Genomic DNA, 22,676 nt, shown 5'->3' with positions numbered 1-22,676 from the left:
TCGGGCCAACCCCGAACCCCCTAAAAATTTGATAAAACACCCCTCTAAGAAGACTCTCAATTTTTTTCTCCTTAGTTCCCCACTTGCTGTATACCACCTCTCGGGGTTCCACACCCCTTCATTGAGGCAGGCCCTTGGGATGGTATTGGGCCATGCCTGCGCGATGGGGGAATCGCGCAGGGCCAGCAGTTCCTTCCTGTCCACAGCAGGAAGTCCAACAGCAGAGACGGGGGAGGGGAAAGTCCTCATGATGGATTTATCTTGGTCAGGGGCCTGAGATGGATGAAGAGAAAGTAGCAGCAGCAGTTTGTTGTTCTCGTTGTCCCCCATAGGGGGGGGGAATGGCAAAGTCAAAGTCAGCCGGGCCCCAACCACACGAACCTCCAGGTCCACGCCGGGCCCCCACCATCTCCACAGAGGCCGGCCGCAGGATCTTCTGCTGGAGGGCCTCAGACCAAAATCAGCCCTCCCCCGGCCCTCAGCCTCCATGAGGCGACTTTCATTTGTCTTGTTCATATACTAAGCAATAAAAGTTATGTTGGAATTTATCACTGAGTAGATCTATAGACAGACAAACGATAGATAGAGACAGATAGGCAGCAGGCAGGCAAGCAAGCAGGGATTAATGTTGTGCTAGAAATAGGGTTATGAATGCAATTGAGTAAGTCAGTAACTAGATATATACATGAGAGGACAGGGCAGGATTTTGATTTATTCTAAAATGGGGGGAAATAATGCAACATGCAGTTTCCCTCCCAGTTACTTGAAGTGTCAGTTTGTTTCTGGGCAGCATATGAGCAAACCCTATATCCCTTATGTTTGTTTATAGTAAAATTTCACAAATACTATTTTCCATTGCTACTCTATAATATTGAAAGAAAGATTCCCTCCTCTCTTACCACAGTTAAAAGCAAAATTCTATGCTGAATTGGTTGGTGAAATGCATCTGTATTGCTAAATTAAAAGTGTGGTTTCACTCTAGTACATGCACTTTTTTATAGGCTTCAGCAACAGTTGGCATTCCCAAAGAACATCATCGCTTTGTCATTGGAAAAAATGGAGAGAAGTTACAGGATCTTGAGCTTAAAACTGCCACAAAAATTCAGATCCCCCGCCCGGATGACCCCAGCAACCAGATCAAGATCACTGGCACCAAGGAAGGGATTGAGAAAGCTCGACATGAGATTCTTTTGATTTCTGCTGAGCAGGTAAACTATATTTTTGGTTTAAAATTGCTGAAGTGATTCTGAAAACACGAGATCAAATAATCCTTTTTTAAAGGGAACATTCCTTAGGCCAAGCTGGAGTTCATTCAGACTTATGTTGAGCATAAATTGCTTAAAAAGTACTTCCCAAATTTCACTGTTTTAGAAAGATAGTGCGTGTTATAAGAAGATTGCTGTTTTAATGTTTGTGACAATTTATAATCATCTGTCTAAAATCAAATTTTGTTAAAATTCATCAGAATTATTTCTGATATGCCTATTGGGGATTAAATATCTAGATGATTTACATACAAAGTATATAATAAGCTGTCATCTAATATTTCTGTTAGAAGGCAAAAGAATATAAAAAGTCGTTCTGAAAATCTGGCCATTTGCCCTCTTCATATATTGATGACTGCTGCAATTTCTTATAGTAGTTACATTTCTCCCTTGCCTCCTTAGATTTTTTTAATGAGAGGTAGTTATTTTTGTATGCATGCATTTACAAAGTTTTCATGATGATGATCACATTCATAATTTCAATCTATGCAAATTCCATGATGTGTCAAGCGATGTTGTTAATGAAGTGACTTAAGGCCATAATGGAGCCTGCCCATCACAATCATAAAATGGCTCATCCATACAGCCGACCAGTGGTGGGATTCAGCTGGTTCGCACCACTTCGGCAGAACCGGTAGCTAATTTTTTGTTTCCCAGGCCCAGAATGGACTCCCGGAAGTAGCATCCACACAGAGAACCGGTTGTTCACATACTGCGGCCGACCTGATTTAGGAACATTTTGGTCATAAAGCAGTCTTCATTGTAAAGCAAACCAATGGTTTGCTATGGTCCGGTTTAGCCAAAAGCCAGAAGGAAATTCTGGTTTTCAGAAAAAACTATTGCAAATCACAGTCATGTGATGGTGGGATGCAGCAAGCAGCCATAAATATGGGTCGGATGCCGAGCACCCTGCATGTGATCGTGTGACCACGGGGATAGGTCAGCTGTTGGAATTTTGGAATCAGGTCGTAAGTACCCCCAGGGAGGTCCATTGTAACTTGAAACCATTGCTAAGTGACCAGTTGTAAGTCGAGGACTAATTATTTTATTACATTTTTATATGGTTCTTATTACCTTATAGTTGACTGAAGGCGGTGAACATACATAAATATTCCTTCCTCCTCCTTTATTCCCCACAACAACCCTGTGAGGTGGGCTAGGCTGAGAGAGAGTGACTGGCCCACAGTCAGCTAGCTGGCTTTCATGCCTATGGTGGGAAAAGAACTCACAGACTTCTGGTTTCTAGGCCAGCACCGTAATATTATATCTGATTTCAATCTACGTTGGTACTGTACATAATCACAAAGTATTTGGTGTTTATATGGATTGTTAAACTTGATTACATGTTAAATTATATGAAATCATATTACTTTATTCCATCATTGTCACCTCAATTTTATTCTATTTCTTTGTTCTCAATTCCTTTTGCCTTAAAGATCATTTCTCCCTAGCACTTCTAACAAGTTAGCAAGGTTGCTCATGCAATTCCCCCCCCCCACCGCCAGTCATTCCTAGAACAGATACTTTGTGATAAAGTGAAATAAAGTTTCAGAATGAGGATCTACAGAAGTAGGAAGCACGCGCAGAAGCCTCACATTCTTTTCTTGCAGTACTGTAGTGTGTGTTGTATATATGTATAAAAATGTGATTTTATTTTCCAGGATAAGCGTGCAGTAGAGAGGCTTGAGTTGGAGAAAGTATACCATCCTTTTATTGCTGGTCCTTTCAACAAGCTGGTGAGTGAAATCATGCAGGAGACTGGAACGCGCATAAATATCCCACCACCCAGCGTCAACAGGACTGAGATCGTCTTCACTGGAGAGAAGGAGCAGCTGGCTCAAGCAGTGGCTCGTGTTAAAAAGATCTATGAGGAGAAGGTATGGTGTTTCATGGGGTCTGTACAAAGCTGTACTTTTCATTTTAATTAATTTCAAACACTAGGATTACAAGTGAGAACATGAGACTATTCCTTTCCCAAGTTACAATATTTGGTACACTGATAAACAAGAAATAGCAGTGCAAAGATCATGGTAGAGGTGCAAGGGAGACTAGCTGTTGCATCCAAGATTGGAGAAATAAGTGACGGAGGAGGATGTGATGAACTATAGCTTAGGGGTTTGACTTCCATTCAAAATGGCTGCTGAGAGCCCAAACTTTTTGGTCTGCCTGTTCTGACATGATTGGTCACAAGCCTGCAGCTCTAGCAGACATAGTGCAGCTCCAGCATCAAATAAACTATGACTTCCTGTGGTAGACTATAGCTCAGTGGTGGCGAACCTATGGCACGGGTGCCAGAGGCGGCACTCAGAGCCCTCTCTGTGGGCACGCGGGCCGTCGCCCCAGTCCTAGGCCTTCAGCTGGGTTTTATAAAACCTTTTCGCTTTAGGCCTCCGCCACCATGTGCAAAAAAAAAAAAAAAAAGTTCAATCAGTCAATTTCAACTTCTCGCGGGAAAAAAAGATCTTGCAAAGTTGGAATTGATTGATTGAACTTTTTAGTCCCACCTAGTCTGCCGTTATCACGGCGGCCACGCCCACCCAATGGGCCACGCCCACCCGGCACTCGACGATGCATAAGTGGGTTTTGGGTTGCAGTTTGGGCACTCGATCTCTAAAAGGTTTGCCATCACTGCTATAGCTTTTCATTTGTAAAGCATATATAAATCAAAGGCTTGTTAGGATACCTGCCCTATTTTGATCCTATTTGGGCAAAATTAGTTTCTCTGTTCTTTGATCTGTAGCTCCCTTAGTTCAATGCCTTTTCAAGTAACTTGTCATTTCCTGGCTGATACTTCCCTACAGAAGAAGAAGACTACCACCATTGCTGTGGAGGTGAAGAAGTCCCAGCACAAGTATGTCATTGGCCCTAAAGGGAACTCCCTGCAGGAGATCTTGGAGAAAACTGGAGTCTCGGTTGAAATCCCCCCCACTGATAGCAGCTCGGAGACTGTGATACTGCGTGGCGAACCTGAAAAGCTTGGACAGGCATTGACTGAAGTTTATGCCAAGGTATCAAGAGGGCCACTCAGCAAGGCCTTTCTTTTATGGACAACTGATTTGACTAATTAGATTTTTATAAGAAAATAAATTTCTAACTTATAAGTGTTCAGAATTCAAGTAATGTGCTCAGCAGTAATACAAAATAATAATAGTCAAAATCAATTGTGTGATTAGTTGCCTGTGATCTGTGTAGCAGACTACATTGCCTCTGAAGATGCCACCCACAATGGCCAGCAAAATGTCAGGAAATGTTTTCTCTAGACCAGGGGTTCTCAACCTTGGCAACTTTAAGACTTGTGGACTTCAACTCCCAGAATTCTGGGAGTTGAAGTCCACAAGTCTTAAAGTTGCCAAGGTTGAGAACCCCTGCTCTAGACCGTAGTCAGTAAACTCTAAAGCCTAAACTAGCCAGTTGTGTGATGATTTTATTATTGTGACATGAAGGTTGCAGTATCACGTTTTGAATAAATTTTAGAACACTGCTGTCAAGAGTATTGGATTGGAAAAGAAATTGCAATTGTCAGTATCAGAATCAGTTGTCGATATCAATATGTACTGCTTATGGAATGATAAATTTCTTCATATAACCAATGTCTTTTATAGGCGAACAGTTTCACAGTCTCATCTGTCTCAGCCCCCTCTTGGCTTCATCGTTTCATCATTGGCAAGAAGGGGCAAAACTTGGCCAAAATCACACAACAAATCCCAAAGGTATGAGCTCATAAATGTGGATTCTTACGTTAACATTGAATTTGAGAAATTGCTGGAAAGAGTAGCTCAAGAGGTGTACATACATATATTTCGTACAGCTGATACCAAATTTATTGAGAAAATATTTGACAAAATGTTCACCCCCAAAGAATAGAGAAGAATGAGTCGAACTGCAAAGTTTTGGAAAATGTTTTTTGGGATACCTTTAAGTTGTCTGTTGTGAGCAGTAGGGTGAATAAAAATTGACAGCAAGACTGAAAATGAGAAAATAGGTTCCTTTTGTTGCATCTTTCAGTTTTAATAACGATAGATTTTCAAAAACAGCTAGGCATTTTAAAAATCAAAGTACTTCATCAAGACCAAATTGAAGTTAATAAAGTGGCAGTTAAAACAAACTATATTCATTGAAAAATATGAACTTTTTAGCCAATACTTACATTGCAATTAGGGACAGAGTTCCACAGAGAGGGTGTCAGCACTGGGAAAGTTCTGTTCATTTCTTCTTTGAAAGCATGGGTATATAGATGGGGTCTTAACTTTGGTAGTTGTTTAAATTTCATTTTCCAGTTGGTGTTTACGTACTGTTTTGTCTGAGAGGCTATTTGAGTTGCCATCTTTAAAAATGACAACAGAGGATTTTAGATGTTTATGATTACAGATTAGGAGAAACAAAAAGCACAGGTTAATTTGTTCGCTTTTATTCTGATAGTGAACTGCATCTATTTTTAAAGGTTCATATAGAATTCACTGAAGGGGAAGATAAAATCACTCTGGAAGGNGGAGTAAAATCCGACCAATCAAGGCTTCTGTTATCACTCAGGTCAGTACAAAGAACGTTTTCTCCCCTTCAGTGTGAAACCCTGTTCAGGCATTTAGAAAAATGACCTTCAGGATGTTTATCTCATTGTGGGAGGGAAAATGTAAGCAGAAGAACTGTTTGAGTACTCCTAAGGCCTTTCCCTGAAATATATCAACAGACAGGTGTTGGGCAGTTCTGTAGAATTCTGTAGTTATAGAGTGAGGCATCTTCTGTGTATTGGTCCCTTTTAGTGAAAGACATGGCCTCTCAAATTAGATGCTACAACGTTACTCCTATGCTAATGTATTAAAATATACAGAAAATAACTTAAACTGAAAAGTTAAATGTATTTTCTTGGGGGGGGGGGAGATGGGATAGTAGGTTCCCATATTTATGCAACATTTTGTTCCCACTAATTTGGTCCTGTAAATTTAAATGAATTCAACAGAATTTGCTCCCAGGCAAGTTAGGTTTAAGATTGTACCAAAAATATTTGTTGCAGAACTGGCTGCAGATTTGAGAGAGGGAGCGTGTCCTTTTAGAAATTTCAAATTGAAGAAACATTTGTTTCACATGAGCAGGTATTCCATGTGCCATTAGAAGAGAGGAAGTACAAGGATATGAACCAGTTTGGGGAAGGAGAGCAAGCCAAAATCTGCTTAGACATCATGCAGAAGACAGGAGCTCACCTGGAGCTATCTCTTGCAAAAGATCAAGGATTATCAATAATGGTTTCTGGCAAACTGGAAGCAGTGATGAAGGCTCGGAAGGAAATTGTAGCTCGGCTTCAGACGCAGGTGAGTGATTTGATTTCTCCCTATGATGTTATTCTGCAATGGAGATTTAAAGATGTAGTGCCCACTGAGCCAATATGTTGTGAACCAACTCATGTATTGTAGATCAGGGGTCCACAACCCCCTGGCCATGGACTGCTACTGGTCTGGGGCCTGTTGGAACTGTGAGCAAAGTTTCGTCTGTGCATGCGTGGGATTTAGGTAGCATGCGAAAAACACACACCGACCCATGCAAAAATTGTTTTCCATGAAGCTGATTCCTGGTGGTCAAAAAGTTGGAAACCATTGCTGCAGAGTTCTTGGTGTTTTCTGAGCTTAGTTTTCTTGCAGACATTTGCAGGCATGGTATGAAATGACTGCAAGAAAACAACCAAGCTCAGAGAGCATCAAGAGTTCCATAGTTCAACCTTGAGCTACAAATATTCTCTTCTATTGGTATTATATGTACTGCATCTTAAGAGCCCATAAGAAAGGCTTAAAGAATGCCAGGTTTCCCATAAAATAAAGTTCAAATATATCTTCCATTCCACAGCTTTTATTTCTAACTATGTACCTTACCAGGAGCCACCAAAGCAAGTGGTGGGTTTTGAAAGCATGAATTTAGTGATAGTTATTCAAGCTTAGCTGACTTTAAAAAGATATTTGATATAGTTTAAGTTTTCATAGTAAAAGCTGATCTTTTGAGGGGTGCCAACTTTTCCCCTTCTGAAAATTGATACTCTGGTAGAAAAAAGAATGGAATCCTATCTTTTTTGTTAAAGTCATTAAACAAACTGTTGCAAGTCAAGGACTACCTGCATTGGATGGGCAAATTCAGCTTATAGAAAAGAGTCTCAATAGTAACGGTGACTTAAACCATAAAAGGCATTATAGGTAATAGATAGTAATCAGCACTTTGATTTTACCTGGAAACCATTAGTTAGCTAATAAAGTAACCAAATAAGTGATATTCCTCCACAGGTCTGACTTTCATTTGTCTTGTTCATATACTAAGCAATAAAAGTTATGTTGGAATTTATCACTGAGTAGATCTATAGACAGACAAACGATAGATAGAGACAGATAGGCAGCAGGAAGGCAAGCAGGGATTAATGTTGTGCTAGAAATAGGGTTATGAATGCAATTGAGTAAGTCAGTAACTAGATATATACATGAGAGGACAGGGCAGGATTTTGATTTATTCTAAAGTGGGGGGAAATAATGCAACATGCAGTATCCCTCCCAGTTACTTGAAGTGTCAGTTTGTTTCTGGGCAGCATATGAGCAAACCCTATATCCCTTATGTTTGTTTATAGTAAAATTTCACAAATACTATTTTCCATTGCTACTCTATAATATTGAAAGAAAGATTCCCTCCTCTCTTACCACAGTTAAAAGCAAAATTCTATGCTGAATTTGTTGGTGAAATGCATCTGTATTGCTAAATTAAAAGTGTGGTTTCACTCTAGTACATGCACTTTTTTATAGGCTTCAGCAACAGTTGGCATTCCCAAAGAACATCATCGCTTTGTCATTGGAAAAAATGGAGAGAAGTTACAGGATCTTGAGCTTAAAACTGCCACAAAAATTCAGATCCCCCGCCCGGATGACCCCAGCAACCAGATCAAGATCACTGGCACCAAGGAAGGGATTGAGAAAGCTCGACATGAGATTCTTTTGATTTCTGCTGAGCAGGTAAACTATATTTTTGGTTTAAAATTGCTGAAGTGATTCTGAAAACACTAGATCAAATAATCCTTTTTAAAAGGGAACATTCCTTAGGCCAAGCTGGAGTTCATTCAGACTTATGTTGAGCATAAATTGCTTAAAAAGTACTTCCCAAATTTCACTGTTTTAGAAAGATAGCGTGTGTTATAAGAAGATTGCTGTTTTAATGTTTGTGACAATTTATAATCATCTGTCTAAAATCAAATTTTGTTAAAATTCATCAGAATTATTTCTGATATGCCTATTTGGGATTAAATATCTAGATGATTTACATACAAAGTATATAATAAGCTGTCATCTAATATTTCTGTTAGAAGGCAAAAGAATATAAAAAGTCGTTCTGAAAATCTGGCCATTTGCCCTCTTCATATATTGATGACTGCTGCAATTTCTTATAGTAGTTACATTTCTCCCTTGCCTCCTTAGATTTTTTTTAATGAGAGGTAGTTATTTTTTTATGCATGCATTTACAAAGTTTTCATGATGATGATCGCATTCATAATTTCAATCTATGCAAATTCCATGATGTGTCAAGCGATGTTGTTAATGAAGTGACTTAAGGCCATAATGGAGCCTGCCCATCACAATCATAAAATGGCTCATCCATACGGCCGACCAGTGGTGGGATTCAGCTGGTTCGCACCACTTCGGCAGAACCGGTAGCTAATTTTTTGTTTCCCAGGCCCAGAATGGACTCCCGGAAGTAGCATCCACACAGAGAACCGGTTGTTCACATACTGCGGCCGACCTGATTTAGGAAAATTTTGGTCATAAAGCAGTCTTCATTGGGTTTAGCCAAAAGCCAGAAGGAAATTCTGGTTTTCAGAAAAACTATTGCAAATCACAGTCATGTGATGGTGGGATGCAGCAAGCAGCCATAAATATGGGTCGGATGCCGAGCACCCTGCATGTGATCGTGTGACCACGGGGATAGGTCAGCTGTTGGAATTTTGGAATCAGGTCGTAAGTACCCCCAGGGAGGTCCATTGTAACTTGAAACCATTGCTAAGTGACCAGTTGTAAGTCGAGGACTAATTATTTTATTACATTTTTATCTGGTTCTTATTACCTTATAGTTGACTGAAGGCGGTGAACATACATAAATATTCCTTCCTCCTCCTATATTCCCCACAACAACCCTGTGAGGTGGGCTGGGCTGAGAGAGAGTGACTGGCCCACAGTCAGCTAGCTGGCTTTCATGCCTATGGTGGGAAAAGAACTCACAGACTTCTGGTTTCTAGGCCAGCACCGTAATATTATACCTGTTCTCAATCTACGTTGGTACATAATCACAAAGTACTTGGTGTTTATATGGATTGTTAAACTTGATTACATGTTAAATTATATGAAATCATATTACTTTATTCCATCATTGTCACCTCAGTTTTATTCTATTTCTTCTTTGTTCTCAATTCCTTTTGCCTTAAAGATCATTTCTCCCTAGCACTTCTAACAAGTTAGCAAGGTTGCTCATGTAACTCCCCCCCCAGTCATTCCTAGAACAGATACTTTGTGATAAAGTGAAATAAAGTTTCAGAATGAGGATCTACAGAAGTAGGAAGCACATGCAGAAGCCTCACATTCTTTTCTTGCAATACTGTAGTATGTGTTGTATATATGCATAAAAATGTGATTTTATTTCCCAGGATAAGCGTGCAGTAGAGAGGCTTGAGTTGGAGAAAGTATACCATCCTTTTATTGCTGGTCCTTTCAACAAGCTGGTGAGTGAAATCATGCAGGAGACTGGAACGCGCATAAATATCCCACCACCGAGCGTCAACAGAACTGAGATCGTCTTCACTGGAGAGAAGGAGCAGCTGGCTCAAGCAGTGGCTCGTGTTAAAAAGATCTATGAGGAGAAGGTATGGTGTTTCATGGGGTCTGTACAAAGCTGTACCTTTCATTTTAATTAATTTCAAACACTAGGATTACAAGTGAGAACATGAGACTATTCCTTTCCCAAGTTACAATATTTGGTACACTGATAAACAAGAAATAGCAGTGCAAAGATCATGGTAGAGGTGCAAGGGAGACTAGCTGTTGCATCCAAGATTGGAGAAATAAGTGACGGAGGAGGATGTGATGAACTATAGCTTAGGGGTTTGACTTCCATTCAAAATGGCTGCTGAGAGTCCAAACTTTTTGGTCTGCCTGTTCTGACATGATTGGTCACAAGCCTGCAGCTCTAGCAGACATAGTGCAGCTCCAGCATCAAATAAACTATGACTTCCTGTGGTAGACTATAGCTCAGTGGTGGCGAACCTATGGCACGGGTGCCAGAGGCGGCACTCAGAGACCTCTCTGTGGGCACGCGGGCCGTCGCCCCAGTCCTAGGCCTTCAGCTGGGTTTTATAAAACCTTTTCGCTTTAGGCCTCCGCCACCATGTGCAAAAAAAAAAAAAAAAAGTTCAATCAGTCAATTTCAACTTCTCGCGGGAAAAAAAGATGTTGCGAAGTTGGAATTGATTGATTGAACTTTTTAGTCCCACCTAGTCTGCCGTTATCATGGCGGCCACGCCCACCCAATGGGCCACGCCCACCCGGCACTCGACGATGCATAAGTGGGTTTTGGGTTGCAGTTTGGGCACTCGGTCTCTAAAAGGTTTGCCATCACTGCTATAGCTTTTCATTTGTAAAGCATATATAAATCAAAGGCTTGTTAGGATACCTGCCCTATTTTGATCCTATTTGGGCAAAATTAGTTTCTCTGTTCTTTGATCTGTAGCTCCCTTAGTTCAATGCCTTTTCAAGTAACTTGTCATTTCCTGGCTGATACTTCCCCACAGAAGAAGAAGACTACCACCATTGCTGTGGAGGTGAAGAAGTCCCAGCACAAGTATGTCATTGGCCCTAAAGGGAACTCCCTGCAGGAGATCTTGGAGAAAACTGGAGTCTCGGTTGAAATCCCCCCCACTGATAGCAGCTCGGAGACTGTGATACTGCGCGGCGAACCTGAAAAGCTTGGACAGGCATTGACTGAAGTTTATGCCAAGGTATCAAGAGGGCCACTCAGCAAGGCCTTTCTTTTATGGACAACTGATTTGACTAATTAGATTTTTATAAGAAAATAAATTTCTAACTTATAAGTGTTCAGAATACAAGTAATGTGCTCAGCAGTAATACAAAATAATAATAGTCAAAATCAATTGTGTGATTAGTTGCCTGTGATCTGTGTAGCAGACTACATTGCCTCTGAAGATGCCACCCACAATGGCCAGCAAAATGTCAGGAAATGTTTTCTCTAGACCAGGGGTTCTCAACCTTGGCAACTTTAAGACTTGTGGACTTCAACTCCCAGAATTCCTCAGCCAGCAAAGCTGGCTGAGGAATTCTGGGAGTTGAAGTCCACAAGTCTTAAAGTTGCCAAGGTTGAGAACCCCTGCTCTAGACCGTAGTCAGTAAACTCTAAAGCCTAAACTAGCCAGTTGTGTGATGATTTTATTATTGTGACATGAAGGTTGCAGTATCACGTTTTGAATAAATTTCAGAACACTGCTGTCAAGAGTATTGGATTGGAAAAGAAATTGCAATTGTCAGTATCAGAATCAGTTGTCGATATCAATATGTACTGCTTATGGAATGATAAATTTCTTCATATAACCAATGTCTTTTATAGGCGAACAGTTTCACAGTCTCATCTGTCTCAGCCCCCTCTTGGCTTCATCGTTTCATCATTGGCAAGAAGGGGCAAAACTTGGCCAAAATCACACAACAAATCCCAAAGGTATGAGCTCATAAATGTGGATTCTTACGTTAACATTGAATTTGAGAAATTGCTGGAAAGAGTAGCTCAAGAGGTGTACATACATATATTTCGTACAGCTGATACCAAATTTATCGAGAAAATATTTGACAAAATGTTCACCCCCAAAGAATAGAGAAGAATGAGTCGAACTGCAAAGTTTTGGAAAATGTTTTTTAGGATACCTTTAAGTTGTCTGTTGTGAGCAGTAGGGTGAATAAAAATTGACAGCAAGACTGAAAATGAGAAAATAGGTTCCTTTTGTTGCATCTTTCAGTTTTAATAACGATAGATTTTCAAAAACAGCTAGGCATTTTAAAAATCAAAGTACTTCATCAAGACCAAATTGAAGTTAATAAAGTGGCAGTTAAAACAAGCTATATTCATTGAAAAATATGAACTTTTTAGCCAATACTTACATTGCAATTAGGGACAGAGTTCCACAGAGAGGGTGTCAGCACTGGGAAAGTTCTGTTCATTTCTTCTTTGAAAGCATGGGTATATAGATGGGGTCTTAACTTTGGTAGTTGTTTAAATTTCATTTTCCAGTTGGTGTTTACATACTGTTTTGTCTGAGAGGCTATTTGAGTTGCCATCTTTAAAAATGACAACAGAGGATTTTAGATGTTTATGATTACAGATTAGGAGAAACAAAAAGCACAGGTTAATTTGTTCGCTTTTATTCTGATAGTGAACTGCATCTATTTTTAAAGGTTCATATAGAATTCACTGAAGGGGAAGATAAAATCACTCTGGAAGGACCCACAGAAGATGTGAATGTGGCTCAAGATCAGATTGAGATCATGGTCAAGGATCTGGTGAGTTGAGAAGCCATAATTTTTAAGTTTATCAAGTGGACAATATTAAAAGCTATCAATACAGCTTGAAAACAATTACTTCTCTTAGAATAAATATTATTTTGAATATTGTAACAAAGTAAGATTTGTTCGGTGGGATTTTCAGCTGGTGGTATATGTCCTTATGACTGCATTCCTGGAGATAAAAAGTAACTGTTAAGCTTTTCAGTGCATGGCTGAAAGGAGGGTAATGGGCTGTATGAGAACAAGTTCTGAGTAAGGAAAGTAGCCCAAAAGATATAGTATGTACTATAGTATGTACTAATTTAGATGAACATATGGATTTAATAATGATTTACTTAACTATATATGTTGATATTGCTGTCATATTTCTTTTGGAGTAGAGACTTATAATGTCCATAATTTTGATTAAACTCTGCTTTTGCAGATTAATAGGATGGATTACACAGAAATCAACATAGATCACAAATTCCACAGACACCTCATTGGAAAGAGCGGAGCCAATAGTGAGTTAAATGTTATTTAGGTCTCTAGAAATGAGCTATCCTAGAGAATTAATTATATATTTGGCAACTGTAACAGTGGGGGTCCTTTATAAAGCAATCGTTTATTTGTAATTATAATTTGATATGGAGAATAAGCACATTTTGGGAAAAGATATTTTAGAAACATCTTTCTTTTCTCTTGCATACACAGTATTTTTTCAGTATTTAAAAACCTCTATGTTTATTAAATATTAAACTTCAAATTCTGCTATGTTATTCTCTATGAATATTGCCTTAGGACAACAGTAACCCTTACACATCCTAAAACTCAGAAATACAAAGTGGTGCTATTAACTTTCTTTAATTTGCAGTCAACAGAATTAAAGATCAGTATAAAGTATCTGTGCGGATCCCTCCGGACAATGAGAAAAGCAATCTCATCAGAATAGAAGGAGACCCTCAGGGAGTTCAAGAGGCCAAGAGAGAGCTGTTGGATCTTGCATCACGTATGGTGAGCCATGGGAGGATAGGCTGTGACAAGAAGGAAGAGAAAGAAAGTTCATTATTATTGAAGATTTTTGCTAGTCTTTAGTACACATATTGATACAGCATGCTTAACTAGGTCAGATGATCCCTAGTAACTGTGTTCACATACAAGCTAACGGTTCTTTGTTAACTTTGATTTATTTTTAGGGGGGAAGAATTATTTTCGTTATTTTGGGATTTATTGTAGTATTAGTACTCAAAGTGGATAAATTCAGGGGGCAAAAGCGCATTGTGTAATCTTAGCCATACATTCTGTACCTGAATAATAAAAAGGTATTATGAAAGTGTAAATTGTCTAAACAAGGTATAGTGAAGCCTCAGTTTCACTGTTCGGGGGAGGGATTTCCATTAAATCATAGTGTCCCTTATTTTAATACCCTGATTAAACAGATACTCTCAATTGAAAGGACAGGTCCACCTATATACCACTAAAATTCTCGTGTCTGTAACCTTTAACTGGGCAAAACAGTGTATCACAGGGCAATACTTTTCCAACCAAAGTACCTCAAATGGGTTAACTTACAAAATACATTCAAAATCCAGAGTCCATGACTCCCATGGAATTGAAATTTAGCAAATTTTACAAAACATTTTATGATAAAAATTATCATGGAGCATTTTGTGACCTAATATAAAATGTCATAAAATATTTCCTATGGTCAACTCATCATGTTTGATTGTGCTCTATAGTTCATTATGTGCTACTTTCAAGGCAGATACATCTCTAAATATTTCCCAGATTTTTAAAGAATTTTTCCAATATATTAGAAACTCTGCCATTGTTGAAGGCATTAAGAATCTGTTAAGGAAATATCTCTGAAACAATGACCCAGCGGGTCATGGGTTGTCTAGTTATATCAAAAGTTTGCAAAATGAGGTTCTGTTAACCCAAGGGTTTGCTGTGTTTTGATTAATTGATAGGTCAAATAGACTGTATTTTGGGAATAGTCGATGATATGTATTTTCTTCAGTAGTATTACTCATACAGAATATTTTTCTTTCTCTCACCACCCCCTAGGAAAATGAACGCACAAAGGACTTGATCATTGATCAGAAATTTCATAGAACTATCATTGGACAGAAAGGTGAAAGGATTCGGGACACCCGGGATAAATTTCCAGAGGTACCATAATTATATATATAATTATGTGTGTTTATATATAAATATTGATTTTTTTAAAAAAAATATATATACTCATAAATTATACACAATAGTTTTTTAAAAAATGTGTATATGCATATGCATATAGAAATATGTATGTAAATAAATGCTTGAATTGTTACTGATGACTTGGTTCTACCACTATTCTGTAATAGTGGTAGAAACCATCATCCCTGACATGCCTATTATTTAGCCCATAGGCTGAATAGATTGTTCAGATTTTTTACAGCTTTTTTTCATTCTGCTTCCTTTACATCCAATCTTAATCCATCAGATCTGAGTAATGTCATTTATAGCAATAAACAGCACAGAGCTAGAAGAACCACAGAAAAACAGGGTGACATGGATTCCACAATTCAGAAATAGTCTCTGGTGTCACAAATGAATAAATAAATGCAGTTGTCTTTGCAAGTAAAACATTTAAATTGAGCTTTCTTGCAGGTTATTATCAACTTCCCAGATCCATCACACAAGAGTGATATTGTCCAACTTAGAGGACCCAAGAATGAGGTGGAAAAATGCACAAAATACATGCAGAAAATGGTGGCAGATTTGGTAGGTGATGTTTACATTTCCCCCCCTCTGTAATTGCATCAGAATTGTGGCTAACCTTAAGAAATCAATATTTTTTTAAATAATTGGAGATACTTTGCTATATTTTATAATATTAGTGTCTTAGATTTATTCATATGTTTGGGAACAAATTATTAAGCTAATCAACCACATAACCAGGAAGTATGAAATATAAAATGCAACTGATATTTACAAGATTATAATTTCTATTGTACCTAACTTAAAACTAGAGTTTACATTTCATTCTAAGGGCTAATAGCTATTGATAGCTTTATACTCCATGAATATGTCCAATTCAATTTTAAAATCATCTAGGCCAATTTGCTACACAACATACTATATGGAAGCTAGGGTGTGCTTTAACTATGAAGACATCAAGAAGTGATTTATTTAACTACCCTGATTCTGCTATTAATGCATTTTAGTAAAAGAAGAAATAAAATTTTTCTTCAGTCATATTATTTATGATTATGAATCCTTCATTCCTTCACAAAAATAAAAAGAAAAAAAGAGAGGAAAGAAAGAAACAGCCCTTCCCCAAAACATGTAAGAAGTGGTTCATTCTAATTTTTGAGCACATGATTAATTTTTGACACACAAAGCAATATTGATCAGACTTTAGTATTACATCAGAAGAGAGACAGCTTGTGAATGAAAAATTATTTTATATCTGGATTCATGCTATCTTTTCAACTTTGAAAAGTGGTATTTTTTTGCCCCTTCCATGTTTGATAGATCCATACAGTATACTGATGCATTTCCAAGTTTTTCTAATAGGATTTAAAAGTACATTCACATTTTTAATCACATTAATTTTTTGAAACATCATACCAACAAACATATGGATATCAAATCAAAATGGGGCAATAGTAGAACAAACTCGTATGAGTTTTTTTATCACCTCACCCATTTTAAAATTGTCTAGTACGTGCAGTAAATGTGCGAAAATAATCTTTCGCTGAATTTGCCTTATGTTACTTAATATTCTTTTTAAGACCTTTGCTACTGATTTCTAATATTTATTTTAAAATTTTATTGATTTTGTTTAAGGATAATTTATGAGAATTGTCATAATCCCATGCAATACAAATGGAATGGTATTTGTTGATATTTCTCTGTTTCTCTGATTTATTGATCCTAACCTTTCTTTCTTAAAAGGTTGAGAATAGCTATTCTATTTCTGTTCCCATCTTCAAACAATTCCACAAGAACATCATTGGCAAAGGAGGTACAAATATTAAAAAGGTAAGATTACTTGGATTTTCCTTGAAATTATAGACTTTTCATTGCTCCAGAGCATTGATACTATCTCCTACTGATAGTGATGGTGTGTCACTTTTACAGCAAAAAATTGCATCATTTTGCTTAGAAAATAAACTGTGCCTGTCCTCTCAATATTTTTTAAACATTCACTGTAGATCCGTGAAGAATGCAACACTAAGATAGATCTACCAGCAGAGAACAGTAACTCTGAAACAATTGTCATCACAGGAAAACGAGCCAATTGTGAAGCTGCTCGCCATCGGATTCTCTCCATCCAGAAAGAATTGGTAGGAGAAACAAGGGTTAAGGGATGTAGTTATAGATAGTCCTTGACTTATCAGTGTCTGCCCTTTTATGGTTGCATGTCACAATTGCCACTAAGTGAAGCGTCTCACTTAATGACCCCTATTCCTGTTCTTCCCAGTACAATTGTTAAACGAACATGCAGGTCATTAAGTGGAGCATGGGACGCCTTGAGGTGGGGGAGGCCCTTGGAGGCCTAGTGCAGGCCCAGGCCCACCTACTCTAAACCTCCCAAGACTTCCCCCACTCCCAAGGCATCCAGTTTATACAAGGCTCTGTTTTTTATGGAGACTCCACAAACAAATGAAGGGTTGTGGGAGAAAGCAAACATATTTTGATGAGTTTTTGAAGCAATGAATTTCAGTTATCTTCTTTCTCTAGGTTCTGAGGGGTCCTTGGTGCTCTCTGAGCTTGGTTGTTTTCTTGCAGATGTTTCAGACTAGACAACATCATCAGTGCTAGTAGGGAGTGGGGTTGGCTCTCAGTTTTTATTCCAGTGGCTTGCCTTGTCAGTGTTGGTCGGAGTGGTCTTGATGGTTCTTTGGTTGGGCTGTTTACTGTCAGCTTGTTTGGCAGTTCCTTGACTGGAGTATTGTTTACTTCTTGATTGTTGGACTGATGTTAATCTTGGTGTTAATCCATGCTAATCTGGGTGTTAATTACTGGTGGGGAGGTGTTTTGGCCTTTTTGCTCCCTTTTTGGCTTATTGATTTTCTCTTTTGCACAGTATGTAGATGTTGTTTATGTCTATGTGACTATTGATGGCCAATTTGTCAGAGTACCAGGCTTCCATTAATTATCTAGCGTTTTTGGACTTGGCTTAGTCTCAGTGGCCACAGTTTCCCAATTGAAACTATGGTTAACTCTGTCCATATGCTGTGAAATTAAAGAGTTTTCATCAAAACTTTTGGTAGTCTTGAGAGCAAACCTCACTCCCCACTAGTGCTGATGATGATACCTAGTTTGGGTAATGAAATCTCTGCAAGAGAACAACCAAGCTCAGAGAGCACCAAGGACTCCTCATTTCAGTCCTGAGCTACAAATACTCTCCTTTAGCAGTGCTCTAGGGTTTTTTTTCTCCTACATATTTATAGGCAGTTGGAAACGATCAAAACAGATTATTTTGTACAGGTAGTCCTTCAGCTACGATGGCAATTGGGACTAGAATTGCGGTTGTACAGCACAACATCAGATAACCATATGGCTTAGTGAAGGTCACTTGAAGATTTTGGATCATTAAGTGAACACCTCCTCACAACTTCCTGCCAGCTTCCAGCCAAAATCTGGGGAAACCAGCAGAAGGTTGCAAGTCCCAGGCAGCTCACAAGCAGACTTGCAGTAAATGGCTATTGCTGGGTAGAAGAGGGAATAAAGGGGTGCACAGGAGGCCGGGGAGGCATGGTGTGAGCACAGTGGGGCTCAGGTGGCTTCTGCTGGGTGGGAGAGGGTGCACAAGAGTGCTGAGTAGCAGGAAGTCATGGCACAATCACAGTAGTCCTTGGATTGACAACTGTTGAGTAAGAAAGGGTGCATGAGGGTGTGTAAGTAACCAAGAAAAGAGTATGAGTGGCCGAGGAGCACAGTGTGGGCACAGCAAGCCTCATGGAAAGTGTGTGTGTGTGGCTTGTGAGGAGCCACACAAGCCCAGAGGGGCTCGGGGAAGATGTGCGAGTGGTAGAGACTTACCTGAGCAATTTGCAATATTCCCTGCTGGCTTTCCCATTGACACTGTTTGTGGAAGCCAACAGGGAAGGTCACAGTTTGTAATCATGTACCCTCAGAATGCTACAACCGTCTTAAGTGTGAACTGGTTGCCAACCACCCAGGTTGTGATCATGTGGTCATGGAGATGCTGGGACCACCAGAGCCTCAAGGACCAGTAGTTACCACCACTTGTTAAGCACTATTGTAATTTGAAATTGTCACTGAATAAATTATTATTAATCGAGAACTATCTGTATGCTTGTTATACAGTGAACTGAACACTAAATTAAATTTAATTAAAGATCTGTACGAATTTGAAAAATTCAGTATATGTTTTTATCTTCCTGTTCTTTAGCTAGGTGGTGTTATTCCATTTTATTGTGAAAAGGACAATTTAGTAGAATTGACACAAAGTAGAAATGATTGTAATGCTGCCCAATACAGTTCAGGACTGTTAGTCACAATTTGTCTCATATCTCATTCACCATCAGTTCTGAGTAAAAATAAATTAGAAGCTTCCTAAGTTCATTCTCAGAGGGAAGGTACTCTTTGTACTTTCCAAACATTTTTATGTATGGGTGAGATTTTTAAAAATACTTCTCTTCCTAGGCTAATATCACAGAGGTGGAAGTCTCCATTCCTTCTAAGCTACACAACTCACTCATTGGTGCCAAAGGCCGTTTTATCCGCTCCATCATGGAAGAATGTGGTGGAGTTCATATTCACTTCCCCACTGAAGGCTCAGGTAGTGATACAGTCATTATCAGGGGCCCTGCTCAGGACGTTGAAAAGGCAAAGAAACAACTCCTACAATTGGCTGAAGAAAAGGTGATAATATGAATTTGGAAAAATTGATGCACATAATATGTTCTCTCTCTCTTTATAGAATGTGGCTTGATTTATTTGTTTTAAAGCCTGAACCAAATATACTTTATGTTGCCTGCCTCACTGGCTGGAAGTTATTATCTTCTGATTGGCTATGACATAAGTCTTCATTGCTTGAAATAAACTATGTGTCAAAAGCAGACACAGCCTTTTTTATAATCGATCAACGCTGTAAATCATCTGAGAATTGTTGCCTCGTTCCTTTCCTACTAGGTTTCAGATGTCTGCATTTTTGCTTATCCCCTTTCTTCCCTAAGATTATTCGACAATTTTTCATTGTAGAATAAACTGAAAGGACAGAGTACATTAGGTTGAAAGAAAGTACTTTACCCAAGGTCATAAATAAACTGAGGTTCACAGCTAAGCAGGTTTTCCTGATCCAAGTTCAGTTTATTCTCTTTTATATCACCTTATTAAGAAAAGCTGAAACTCAGTAGAGAGATTATGCTTCACAGGGAAAGCATCCAGGTTTTATAGCTGAGTTTCCTGATAAACAGAGAAAAATCCAGAGTCTTGCTACCTATCCAAGTATAGACAGTATTGAATTACATGGATCACTAGCAACTTTTTGTGTTCCACGATAGTTCTGTGTTTCTTTGAAAACTGATAATGCATACATATATACCGTACTTACGACAGCTTCCCATGGTCTGAGTGCATGAATGTTTTTGAAAGTCCAGAGAAATCCACTCAAGGCGAATGAAACAATGGAAACATAATTTAATTTTCCCATGATTTATAGACATAGTTTAATTTGACTTTTCTTGTATTTAGCTCTATTCTTGTAAATGTTTCCCTTGAATATTTTAACCTTACTCAAATCAGTTAATCTTCACAAATATGTACGCATGTTCATTTCTTTTTTCTTTTTTTGCAAAAACAAAGGGGATTTGAACAAATAGCTTTCATTTCTTTCTTCCATGTAGCAAACCAAGAGTTTTACTGTGGACTTGCGAGCCAAACCAGAATATCATAAGTTCCTGATTGGAAAAGGTGGTGGCAATATTCGCAAGGTGCGGGATAACACTGGGGCTCGGATTATCTTTCCTACTTCAGAGGACAAAGATCAGGAACTGATTACTATCATGGGAACAGAAGAAGCTGTCAAGGAAGCCCAGAAAGAGCTGGAGGTACTCATTAGGAACCTGGTAAGGAGCGCATCCTAATTTTCTTATTTATATAGTAATTACATTTCCACATTGACATGGGTTTAAAAACATTGCTGTTATATATGACAATTATATGTCTTATGTGTCTATAGGATAATGTAGTTGAAGATTCTATGACTGTGGATCCAAAGCATCACCGGTACTTCGTCATTCGTAAAGGGCAGGTACTGAGGATCATTGCAGAGGAGTATGGAGGTGTGATGGTCAGTTTCCCACGACCTGGTACACAAAGTGACAAAGTCACTCTTAAAGGAGCAAAGGATTGTGTGGAAGCAGCAAAGAAACGTATCCTTGAAATCATCGATGATTTGGTAAGTATCCATCTTTAATGGATCACAGAGAATAAAGACAATATATGATCCTTGTTTCTTATATCCTTAGTTTATGTTATTGTAACAGAAGAAAGAAACTGGGTTTATTTTAGCTTTTCTTCATGCCTAAGTGATAGCATTTCAAATTCTTACACAGATGTGTAAGATATATATACGTGTGATTGGGGGAAGAACTCTTTTTCAGACCACATTTTTTTTAACCTTGGAGACATCCTATGTTCTTTAGTGATTTCAGCCCTCTTAGTGATTCTGCTAATTCCTGTTGTCATTCTGCATGTGTTTCTTAATCTTGGAAATAACGTATTAGTTTTACAAAAATACATCTTTGTGAATTAGTGCTGTCTTTGCTTCTTTAAAACTTATAAAAGGAAGATAGAATTAAGTCGATAAAAACTCAACAGGTTTTTATACCAAAAGACAAATACCAAGCAGATGTAATAGGTCTAGCTTGGTTTATATCATTGGCTCCTTTCACAGCTACATATGCATTTTCGGGATTTTCCTATGTTCTCCTTGGAATTATATTTTCAGAAGGATAACTTAATCTGTAAATCATATTGTAAGACTTTCTTTCATAGGAAGCCCAGGTGACAATAGAATGCACTATTCTTCAGAAATACCATCGTTCCATTATGGGCCCTAAAGGTTCTAGGATCCAACAGATTACTCGTGACTATGGTGTTCAGATCAAATTTCCAGACCGAGAGGAAAGTACAGGTACAGTAACTCACAAGTTACTTAGAAGGAATGTCTTTGGGACACTGATCACTATGATCCTATAATCCAATAACAGTAACATTTTTAAAAGATGGATGGATGAATAACTGATAGATGATTGATAGATGGATGGATATTGATTACATGGAAGTTGTCAGCAAAATTATTACTCTTAGATTTTTATCAGTATAAGTATAATTCCATGTGTTATTAAGGGGTGGCTTAAAAACAGTATTGCTGTCTAAAGAGCAGCAAGCTGAAGAACTGGAATAACTGGTTACCCTAAGTAGAAATGATATTGCAAACCTTCAGTGCTTCTTTGCCTTATAAAATGCTGGCCTTCTGTTGCACATTGCAATCTATTATGTATGTTATTGATATTGTTGTTTGCCAGGAATTAACTTTATTATGTATGCATAGGATGTGAATAAAATGAGGCAGGTTTTCATAGTCAAAACCTGACAGACTTGAATTGCTTATTGTATTAAAGAAGAGGGTGCTTGCAGAATAGATAGGTGAATTAATAGGAATTCGGCAGTAGAATTTAAGAGGTAGGTCACTAGAAATCTCTCAAAATAGATAATGCAAGAAATAAAGAAACAGAAAATAAAATGTATAAAGATGATTCTGCAGACAGGACCTGGTATGTTTATATTCTTTTCTGAAAACAGCAAACCATGCATAGGAAGCAAAGACAAACCC

At 38.4% G+C, this 22,676-nt stretch overlaps 2 protein-coding genes across 3 annotated transcripts in view; both read left to right on the top strand.

Moving 5' to 3' along the window:
* LOC107289847 (vigilin-like) overlaps positions 1-5,751 on the top strand; it is a gene marked incomplete at both ends in the record, with an annotated part of 10,367 nt that extends 4,616 nt beyond the window's left edge. The window contains 5 exons of the mRNA XM_015818663.1: positions 1,002-1,208; positions 2,927-3,142; positions 4,067-4,273; positions 4,868-4,975; positions 5,707-5,751. Coding sequence (XP_015674149.1) covers positions 1,002-1,208; positions 2,927-3,142; positions 4,067-4,273; positions 4,868-4,975; positions 5,707-5,751 — 783 coding nt within the window. The remainder of the gene's footprint in view (positions 1-1,001; positions 1,209-2,926; positions 3,143-4,066; positions 4,274-4,867; positions 4,976-5,706) is intronic.
* A 3-nt stretch (positions 5,752-5,754) lies between these two features.
* The window catches only part of HDLBP (high density lipoprotein binding protein), a gene marked incomplete at its 5' end in the record, with an annotated part of 28,571 nt that continues 11,649 nt past the window's right edge, over positions 5,755-22,676 (top strand). For both annotated transcript variants that reach the window (XM_015818659.1, XM_015818660.1), the window contains 17 exon segments: positions 5,755-5,795; positions 6,356-6,571; positions 8,036-8,242; positions 9,922-10,137; positions 11,062-11,268; positions 11,892-11,999; positions 12,731-12,835; positions 13,263-13,341; positions 13,692-13,831; positions 14,885-14,989; positions 15,470-15,583; positions 16,760-16,846; positions 17,020-17,151; positions 19,481-19,699; positions 20,683-20,904; positions 21,018-21,236; positions 21,836-21,974. In XM_015818659.1, coding sequence (XP_015674145.1) covers positions 5,755-5,795; positions 6,356-6,571; positions 8,036-8,242; positions 9,922-10,137; positions 11,062-11,268; positions 11,892-11,999; positions 12,731-12,835; positions 13,263-13,341; positions 13,692-13,831; positions 14,885-14,989; positions 15,470-15,583; positions 16,760-16,846; positions 17,020-17,151; positions 19,481-19,699; positions 20,683-20,904; positions 21,018-21,236; positions 21,836-21,974 — 2,556 coding nt within the window.

The sequence above is a fragment of the Protobothrops mucrosquamatus genome, unplaced genomic scaffold (genome assembly GCF_001527695.2).
Source record: "Protobothrops mucrosquamatus isolate PMUCROS unplaced genomic scaffold, P.Mucros_1.0 scaffold776, whole genome shotgun sequence".
NCBI classification, from domain to species: domain Eukaryota; kingdom Metazoa; phylum Chordata; class Lepidosauria; order Squamata; family Viperidae; genus Protobothrops; species Protobothrops mucrosquamatus.
The sequence above is the reverse complement of the archived record's forward strand: the minus strand, read 5'-3'. Positions and strand labels throughout refer to the sequence as shown.